This window comes from Petaurus breviceps, unplaced genomic scaffold (genome assembly GCF_028583685.1).
Source record: "Petaurus breviceps papuanus isolate PSGF00001 unplaced genomic scaffold, PetGlider_PUasm1.0 91041, whole genome shotgun sequence".
NCBI lineage: Eukaryota > Metazoa > Chordata > Mammalia > Diprotodontia > Petauridae > Petaurus > Petaurus breviceps.
Window position 1 is genome coordinate 7,605,650 of NW_027187400.1, and position 10,512 is coordinate 7,616,161.

The 10,512-nt window shown below is 42.6% G+C and overlaps 1 protein-coding gene across 2 annotated transcripts; it reads left to right on the forward strand.

Moving 5' to 3' along the window:
* Positions 1 to 8: 8 nt before the first annotated feature.
* Positions 9 to 10,165, forward strand: RSRP1 (arginine and serine rich protein 1). 2 transcript variants are annotated; one of them, XM_069079054.1, is made up of 5 exons: positions 9 to 192; positions 4,196 to 4,731; positions 7,350 to 7,504; positions 9,148 to 9,231; positions 9,701 to 10,165. In XM_069079054.1, exons 2-5 carry the CDS (start codon positions 4,203 to 4,205, stop codon positions 9,851 to 9,853), a joined length of 921 nt encoding a protein of 306 aa, XP_068935155.1. In that variant the 5' UTR covers positions 9 to 192; positions 4,196 to 4,202; the 3' UTR covers positions 9,854 to 10,165. The 2 variants fall into 2 exon arrangements, with proteins under 2 accessions (XP_068935155.1, XP_068935156.1); XM_069079055.1 differs by having other exon boundaries at positions 9 to 175.
* Positions 10,166 to 10,512: the final 347 nt, after the last annotated feature.

Sequence of the window (10,512 nt, forward strand, 5' to 3'; positions counted from 1 at the left end):
CGCCTGCTGCCATTGCGCGTGCGCGACCAGGCGGGCTTCCGGTACTTTCGGCGGCTCCGGGGGACTGAGCTCTCAGAAGGCGGAGACGACGGTTGAATGCGGAAGGTGAAGCTTCTGATCTGCTTCTCGGTTGCCAAGAGGAGACGACCGGGGGTCCCTGTTCTCACACACCATTGTAGGTGTCTGTTTCGAGTAAGTCCCCCTTCTTAGTCCGGATTCTGGCCTCTCGGCTTTCTCAGTCTGGGCTGGTGGGGGAAGAGAGCGGGCGAAGGTGGGGGAGGGGGCAGGGATCGCGCGTGCGTGCTCGGTCCGCCGGGGCGAGAGGGGAAGAGAGGAGGAGGACTGAGAGCGAACTGGCCGAGGGGAGAGTTGGGCGCGTGCGCGGACTGGGCTGCGCGCCTGGACTGGCGATTGGGAAGCGAGGCCGAGCCCGGGAAGTCCCCCGAACGTGTAGGCGCGGCCCCTCGCGACATCCGACCCGGTTAACCGGTGGAGTAGGAGCAGCAAGGTCCTACCCTTCCCCCATATCCTGAGCAGGCAATCACACCCGCAACCTTGTGGTCTAGGGACGTTCCCAAGATGGGGGCAAGCGCAGTGAGACTTCTCTCTGCCGGTAATGTGTGACGTCAAAGGCCACATTAACATGTCATGAATATGATAATGAAGGGACTCTGGAGAGTGAAAGTCCGGAAGACTTGCGTAGCACCCAGATTATATTTGCTTAGCAAGTTTCTGTAAGTTGCCCCACCTTCAGCCCTGATATAAGCAAGTCCCCCGTTTCCCTTCACCCAACCAACCAGCTTCCTGGCACTGCTTAGTTCCGTTTGCTTTTGCAACAATAAAAGTTCACCCCACGAGAAATAGGTTCGCTTTGCGGTAATTTGTACCTTTCCACCAGATAGTGCCAGCCCTGGTGCCTTCCTGTGTACCTGGGGGGGCTTTGCTTGGAATGCAGCCGTAACCATACCCCTCCTTTGGGAACTTTTGGTAGTTATCCCTCCTAGCTTACCCGAGGAGGTCTCCTTAAGAACTGGGATAAATTCAGGGGCAGGGTCTGGGAGGAAACATATGGTCTTTTATTGCAATACTGCCTGGCCTCAGTATGATCTGGAAGATCAGAGAATGGCTCCTTAAATTATAATACCATTTTACAATTAGATTTGTTTTATCACGGGAAGGAAAGTGGACTGAGGTCCCCTATGGCCAGGCTTTCCTGGCTAGTTCCCAAGATCCTGATTTGGGCAAAAATTGCAAAATGTTCCTGACTCTACCACTAGGTATGCTGGAACACCATCCCCCCCTTTCCTCAGATGATCCCACCTCCTGCTCCTGGCTTCTATGGTGGCCTTACAGACCCGGCCTGCAACTTCTCAGCCCCTATACCCTTCTCTACCTTACCAAACCACACTAATTCTTCTTCCTCACTTTCTTGTCCAACCGTTACTTCTCTATGGCACATTCTTCCATTTGAGACTCAGTCTGAAACTCCTTACCAGTAGACCTCAAAACCTGTCCCTGCCACAGCCTTTCCATTCAGTGAGGTTCCATTCCAGACCCTTGAGGCTGGTGAAGAGAAGTCTGTGTCCCCTTTTCTGTTGATGACATCATGCCATTTAAGGCTAGGCCAAGGTTCCTATTTGGAACACCCAACAAAGTTTAAAGATGAGTTTTCTCTTGTGGGGGGACAGGAATCTCATCCTAGCTCAGGGTTATTCTCTGGAGGAAAAGGGCCTGATTATTGAATATGCCCAAGCCTATGGGGACAAAATGGCAGTTAGGTTCCCTGAACTGAGTTTTCCCCCTGGAACTGAAGTGTGGTCCCCACTGGAGACCCCAGGTGGGATTACACCAGATTTGAACTCAGGTCCTCCTGACTCCAAGGCCAGTGCTCTGCACCACCTAGCTGCCCTTATTTCCTGGTTCTTTACCATTCATCTCAAGGATTCCTTTTTTTGTTTTCCTTTGGACCCAGTGTGCCAGTTCATCTTTGCTTTTGAGTGGGCTTCCCCCAACTCCCATCTTCCTGTTGAGTACATCTGGATGTTCTCCCCCAGGGTTTCCAGGATAGCCCCCACTGTTTTGGTCAGGCACTTTTCTGAGTCCTGCGCTTTTTGAATCCCTCCCTACACTGCAACACTTAATACATATGTTGATGATCTCTTGGTATGGGCCCTCTCTTTTCCATCGCTGAAACTAAACCATCTCGTGGGTTGTGCTTATGAGATCTCATTCTTCAAAATCCAAGGCCCATATCCCAGTCTAGGACCCAGGCCATTCTTTCCATCTCCTGACCAAATACAAAGAAACAGCTTCGAACTTTTCTCAGTATGGCACGGTACTGTAGTATTTGGATTCCTTCTTTCAGTTCCATCACAGGTCCTCTTCAAATCTACCTGTGGACTGGATACCACTCCTCTTGAATGGAGTCCCCCACAGGAGTTGTCATTTTGAGATCTCAAACTCCGTCTTTTCTTAGTGCCTGCTCTGGCACTTCCTGATCTCAGAAAGCCCTTCCATCTCTATAGATGAGAAGCAAGGTTTTGCACAACGGATCCTTGTCCAATACCTTGGCGTAATCCACACCCAGTTGCCTATTTCTCTAAAGCCTTTGACTCTGTTGCCTTCCAGTTAGCCCTCCTGCCTCGGCAGTTGCAGCTACCTCCTTTCTAATAAATGAGGTTACTAAAATAGCCTTAGCACAGCCTCTTACTGTTTACACCCCACATTGGGTCCAAGGCATTCTGGAGGCAAAAGGGTCTCAGTGGCTTTCCAACAAGCATTTGACCAGATACCAGGCCCTTTTTCTTTACTTCCCTGATCTGAATACTTTTTCTGTCCTGAACCCTGCCACATTGCTGCCACCCATTCTAGACCCCTCTTGTTCACTTCTGTAAGGAGATCTTTGGACATTTGTAGCAGCAAGCACCCTAGCATACCCAGGGTGGCTGCTAGCATAAGTAAGCAACTCAAAATGGGTTAACAGTCTTACTTTAATCAATCAAACATCAGACAATACAGAATACAAACAGAAGTTACAAGCAGACAGAGAGACAAATCAGCAGACAGGGCTTCCCACTGTCTGACCATTACATCCATACCTAGTTAGTTACTAGGCTACCCAGAGTCTCATCTGGCCACATCACATGACTCTTCCCAAAGTGAGCCCCAAAGCAAAACCTCACATTAGGGTATATATAGCCTCCTGGGTCAGAGACACCATCACAACCCTCTTGACCCATTGCCCAATCACAGTAACAAGGTGTGGGCATTCCTGAAAAATAAGCCTCCCTCAACAGGTTCCAGGTGAGCACATTCAGCCAATTAGGGGGCAGAGTATATTCTCAAATCAAGAAAGGTTCTCACAGTCACTTAAGCCTATCAGAGGGCCAAAGGCCAGGGAAGATCTTCAGATTCTCATTCCTATAACAACATTCTTATTTACCTAAGAGACACCCCTCTCCCTAATCCAGATGTTGTCTGGTTTACCAATAATTCATAGTTCATGGCAGCAGCCCCTTGGGCTATGCAGTTGTTTCCCTTCTCAAGACATCGAATCAGGCTCCACTGATGCCATCTCTGCCTAGAAGGCTAAACTCATTGCTTTGACACAGGCCCTCCTCACATTGGGAAAATGAAAGGGCCTCAATATCTACACTGATCTGAAATACACTTTCCATGTTCTCTGTGCCCATGGGGTTATTTAGAAAGAATGAGGCCTTCTCATATCTGGTGGGTCCCGTCAAACACAGACATCAGATCATGGATCTTCTTGCAGCTGTCCGGCTCCTGTCTCAAGTCTCCATCATGCATTGTAAGGGTCATCAAAATGGTGACTCTGAGGGGGGACCTGACTTGCAGACCCAGCCACTTGTAGCACAGCTCAAGGAGTCCCTTCCTTTCTTCTTTCCAGCCTATACCCCACCTCACCCCCCCAGTGCCCAAACCGAGTGCCTCCCCTTCCTATATGCAAGAGGAACTCGATGTGGTTTGACCCATTGAGAAACAAGTCTAGCTTTTGGGTAATTTTTACCTTTTGAACTCTTACTGCAGCCGAGCCTTCCTTTGGTACCTCTAGGGTAGGCCTGGTCCCAGGAGAGTGGGAACACCCCTGAATGCCATGGGCAGGGAGGGCCTGGGTGTCACCAGCCTCCTTCCAGGAGGGCAGGCTAACCGTTTCTGATGACTCTCGTTGCAGGAGGGCCATGACGAGCTACGTGAATGACATGTGGCCCGGCTCTCCCCAAGGAAAAGACTCCCCCTCAGGCTCCGGGACAGGCCACTCCAGCCGGCTTTCCTCAAGGTCACGCAGCACATCATCCTCCGTGAGTTCTCAGTCTGCCTCGAGCCAGTCCTCCCGCTCGTCATCACATAGTCGCAGTAGGTCTCGGCGGAGCAGGTCTCGTTCCCAGTCCCGCCGGCACCACCAGCGGAAGTATCGCCGCTACTCCCGTTCCTATTCCCGGAGCCGCTCGAGGTCCCGCAGCCACAGGTACCGAGAGAGGCCCCCACCTCGGGCCTACCAGAGGTATTACCGATCTCCTTCACGGGGCAGGTCCCGCAGCAGATCCAGGTCTCATAGACGGTCATATTACCAGAGAGATTACGTGGGATCCCGAGGGCGAAGGTACTATGGCTTTGGACGGACAGTGTATCCAGAGGCCAACAGGAGCTGGAGGTACAGGTCTCGGTCCAGATCTCGTAGTCGGACTCCTCTGCGTTTAAGTGAGAAAGGTAAGCTGATTTTCTCAAGCAGAAGAACTAGCCAAACCTTGAAGTTGAATAGCAGAACAAGACTATTCCAAAACCTTTTTTTAAAAAAAATTGTTTATTATGTTTGCTCACTAAATTAGGTACTGGAATCTCTTAATTGTTAGAAATGGTTTCTTTTTTCTTTTTTGGGGGGGGGGGGGGGAGTGAGACAATCAGGGATTAAGTGACTTGCCTGGGGTCACATCTAATAAGTGTCAAATATCTGAGGTCAGATTTAATCTCAAGTCCTCCTGAGCTGGTGCTCTATCCGTTATGCCACCTAGCTACCTCTTTAGAAATGGTTTCTAATAGAGGAAGTGAACTTTACTTATGGAGATTAAAAAAAAAATTGAATGGAAAACAGTTACATTAAAGTTGAATTCTGCAAAGTTAGTACTAAGATCTGTTTGATATAGTGATTGATTATATTTAACCTAGGGAAGTACTTTTGTTTGCCTTAGATTTGATGAAAGTTTGCAGCAATCCCAATGTGGTTCTAGGGATCTATTTAGCTATATTAAATGTAACCCATTTTAAGTGGACTTTGCATACCAATCCCTTTAGAATCATAAGTTAAAAGTTGGCCCAGTAGAGAGTTGGGGGACAATGATATGCCTCAGGGCCTCTGTAACTCATGCTGTAGGTTATTCAGAAAATAATTTTTTCCTTTATGACTGTCCAGTGCAGTGTGGAGCCTTTAAAAGCTACCTGAATTGCTTTATCACCTAAAAACACTTTGAAAGTCAGTGGTGACTAGTGATCCCTTGGACTTTGGAGTAACAAGTTAATTGGGTGTGGTAACAAATTTTCAAGTCTTCAGTTCCTGCTTGTTATGGCTTCTTCCTCTTTTAATGGTTCCCTTTGTTTCTCCCCCCAGTTGTTTTTCACTTTTCCTTTATTCCTCTCTTCTTTTAATTGGCTAGTATTATCAAACTAAATTTAAATCAGCAAGTATGTTTTAACTTGAGTTGTATTTGTTGAATAAAGTTTTAGAAAGGTTATCTCTTTAACAACTTTAAAAAGCAAGGGTGGGGGGGGGGTTTGAGTTTTTTACCCCCCACCAGTCATCTTTGATCTTCTGCAAGGGAAAAAACAAAACAAAACACTTCATGTATAGCAGTAGGGAAGTCTATGTTCATAATTCATCTTTGGAATTATTGCTTGGTCATGCCTGACTTTACATGACCCCATAAGCTTTGGTTTTGACAAAAGTCCGTGGGGTTTTCTTGGCAAAGAGTGGTGGGCCATTTTGTACTCCAGTGTGTCCACATTTTATAGATGAGGAACAAGCAAATAAAGGTCATACTGCTAATAAGTGTCTGAGGCTGCATTTGAACTCAGATTTTCTAGACTTTGGAATCTTTGGAGTAGGAGTGTTTAAATAATGAATATTGTGGCGGTGGTGAAAGTTATATAATTTGTATGTGTGAGCTAAAGATTTCTCACTTGGGCATTATTAAGCCTCAGCTGTATAAATAAACCAAATTGGCTATAGAACAGAATTTACCTAAATATGTCTGTAATTGTTTATTTATTTATTATATGTTTGTCTAAATTCCATTTGTAGCATTGCTGCTCAAAATGACTTCTCATGTGACTTCCCATTTGACCACACCCCATACTCCACTGTCAACAGTAGCTCTTTTGAAGTTGCAGAGTGGCTTAGGAGCTTTTAAAAACCAGTTTCCATTTTCTGTTTATTGAATACACAATTACATTCTTTAGGGGCAGCAAAGTTAGCAGTGTACAGTCATGTAATGAGGCTCCAGTTGTGAAATGTAATATTATTAATGGTCTGTAAAGAACTAAAGAAGGTAGGGGCGGCTAGGTGGTGCAGTGAGTAAAGCACCGGACCCGGAGTCAGGAGGACCTGAGTTTGGTTCTGGCCTCAGACACTTAACATCCACTCAAAAAAACTAGCCATGGAACTTTGGGCAAGTTACTTAACCCCAATTGCCCTCCACAAAGCAAAAAAAAAAAAAGAATTAAAGAAGTTAAAGATACTGTGATTCTGACCTATTTATTGACAGCCTGACAGAAACCAGCATTTTCTGTTACACCATATGACCCTTTTGTTTTCTCAAGATAGCAAGAAAGTGCTAGATTTTAAATTAGGAGAGACCTGGGCTCAAACTTTGACCCTTGAAATTTAAAGGGCAGGTCACTTAATACTTTTGCCATCTCTGTAATGGCTGTTGGGCAGGGAGGTGTGGAAGTGGAAGAGTCCTGGGTCTGGACTCAGGAAGACTCATCTTGAGGACAAATCCACACTTCTAGCTGACTGTGTGACCCTGGGCAAATCAGTTTACCCTGTTTGCCTCAGCCACTCCTGTATCTTTGCCAAGAAAACCCCAAATTTAATATGTCACAAAAGAGTTGGACATAACTGTTCAACAACAACAAATAATGACTATAATAGCTATTTTACAAGGCTCTTTTACAATTTAAAAGCTCTACATAAATGTCATCTCGTTATTAAAGGAGTAAACCTGAAGGTGAGGAGAAAAGAAGTATGATTCCTGCGTGGTGGTGCATGATTTCCTTGATAGAAAATTAGCTTTTAGGTATTAATAATTTCTTTGTTTTTTTCTCTTTTCCAGATAGGATGGAACTTTTAGAAATAGCAAAAGCAAATGCAGCCAAAGCTTTAGGAACAGCCAATATTGACTTGCCAGCTAGTCTCAGAACTGGTCCACAGTCTAAAGACAAAAACTATGGAAAACAAACACAGGGTGATGCTACAAAACTTGTTGAGGTAAGTATTCTCAGGTGTTTGTAATGTCTTCATTTGAACAAAGAACACTTCAGAAACAAACTGCTTCCAAGATGAACTTGCAGTATGTAGTGACTTATTTTCAGAATGCTTTAGTTTACATTTCTGTGAAAATCTGAAGTCAAATTTATGCATACAGTTGAAGGTGGGAAAGTAATGGTCTTGTTTTGGGGGAAGTGCTGTATAGACTGTGGAATGCTGATTGGTCTTAACAGTTCTAAACTCTTAAACATGTTTTAGCGGTACCTCAAGCACTTCCATGTAACTTTAAAGGTGTTTTTTTTTTTTGAACACTTGATTTAGATTAATAAATACTGTACACACTATTCATTTACTTTCATTTGCAACAAATAATATTCCCACAAATTCTGTACTCCCACCATTCAGTACAGTTCACTTGCTTTATTTCTGTCTTATAGAAATCATGAATGTGGTCTCCAGACATTGATGAAGAAAATCTCTTGGTAATTGATACATGGGCTAAAGCTGCTGTGAGAGAGGTTTAAATAACTTGAAAGTTAACTTTCACAAATTGGAAATTTTAATTTTGTGATAGTAGAATATCTGCATGCTAGAATTTGGACAGTTGCAAACTTAGCTACTCTTCAGATATACCTAAAATTACATTTCAGAAATAACCTTAAAAGTACACTTTGTGTTTTGGGGAGGCATCTGTGTTATAGATGTCCCTTTCATAATGTATGCAATATGTTCCAGATGTTTGAGAGATAACAGAAGAAGAGGCTTGCACCACTCGCAGATAAGTTTATTGTCATTCTCCAAAGCTGTGCAGGTTATTTGCACTTGAATCAGTCAAATGCAGTGTGCTTTAATTTCCCAAAACATAAAAATAAAAACTTTACATTCCTTAGCTTTCATGTTTAAGAAAATAGGGGTGGCTTTGACTTAGACTTTGGGATCTGTTTAATACAAATCTTGGTCATTGTCTAGTTATTTTATGTAAGTGAATAAAAATTTATATGTTCCTAATACTTAAATCCTTTAACTCATGTCTGATTTAAAAAGTAAAGATTCTGCCTCAAGATTTTATTATCTAAATAAAGAGATTTATATAGTATGGTGAGAAATGCCATCCAGGTGAACCCATTTTCTTAAAACCTATTTTAGGTATAAGTGTTAACTACTTGGTGACTTAACAATCCTAGTTTGACTTTTTAATGCAGATTTAATGCTGATGAAACTTAAGTCATTCATGCTTCTTAATATTTGGTGAAGAATGATGGTAAACAGTGAAATTAAACTTGAGGTTTTCACTCAGCCTGGTATGGCATTTTATATATGCGTATGAATCTGAATTTATAATCTAGATTTGGCTGGATTTATTGTGAATCCCTATGCCTTAGGGAGGTGTAAGTAAAAAGAGCCCATTATTAACTTCTGAATATTGCCATATTTGAATCTGACGTTGAGTTAATTTTTGGGGGTGAGTCCTCAGCAGACCATTCTGTTGTTGGGCCTGATCTTACTAACTCTTTGAGTAGCTCCAACTTGTTTATAAGTATTTCCAACTAAGTTTGTATACTAATGAACCTTTTTGTAGAATAGTCATCAATTGGATGACTCAGTCTTTTAAAAAATATTTTTTTTCTTACCCATTTTTCTAGCTGTCAGGAAGATTAAATGAGGGTGTAATTAAAACCTCAAATGAAAGTTCTTCCCAGCAGAGAACCCTACCTTTCAGCTCTGGTGTAAGTATAGTGTGTGATTTTCATTTTGTTTCCTTGGTGCAGCACAAATGGTGGAAAGAACAATGAACTAAGAGCTGGAAAACTTATATTTACCTTTCTGCACTGTCAACTAGGATCCAGTTTCCTGTTCTGCTTAGTGTGACCTTGGGAATGTCAGTACTCCACTCTGAATTGGTTTCCTTTTCTCAAAAAAACTGAAGGGTTGGACTAAATGACCTATAACAGGATTTTTTGTGGTCTTATTTCCAAATCATTTGCCAAAGTAATCATTAACAATTACTTTTCAAATGTAACATGAAAAAACTTGTAAACTGAAGTTATATACAGATGTCAACTGTAGAATTGGACATTAATTTGTAGATCATAAGAATTCAAAGTTTTGCAGAAAAAAGTTTTCAGGATTTACTAATGTTTCCTTAACCATATTGGGGTTTTAAAGATTGACTCAGTCTTTAATTTATTTTTGCAGAACTCTGTAGCAAATACGGCTAAGGGGACTGCAGGATCCCTTAAAGAAGATGAGAAAAGCCAGAGTTCATATGGACAGTGGATTCCTATCAAGAAAGAGGAAAATAGTTTACTTTTACGTTCTCCTAAAACAGCACCGTCTTTCAAATTCTAGTATGTCTAGTTGTCATCCCTTTCTCATGAGCCATGAGAAGCAGAAACTGTTATTTAGCTATAAAAGTTTGAAATCCTGGCATGAAAAGATGAAGTACTTTAATGTATCATATCTTAGATTTCTTTTCCAGATAAATGAACACAAATGGACCAGAAATCACAGGTGGGATTTTTATTCGTGTATGTAGATATTTGTGTGGCATTGCAGTGGGTTAAATATAACCAGTGCTAAACTTTTAAAAACCAAATATCTGAATGACTGCATGTTGGAAATTGTATATATTTGTTAATAAAAGTCTAATTTCTTTTTTCAGTTCCCTGCCTTTTTGTTGCCTCTTTACCATTGAAGTAATAATGTATAATGTGAGTGAGAAGAGCCTGCTGAAACATTTCCTCACATTTACTTTAGGTTTCTTGAACCTAAAATTTAAGTTCTTAATGTAATTTTATCCCCAAGGAGTAATGAGCCTTGAAGGGCAGATACTGTCAGAGTGCTTTTAAGATAATTTTTCAATTTGTGGCCTGGACCTAACTTGAAGTTTGAGTTGCCTTGCTCTTACATGGCAAAAGTATCCCCATAAATTGTTTTCATAGCCAGAGTTTATCCCCACTTAGTCCCAACTCTTCGCTAACCTCTGCCTCCAATTAACAAAAGCATTT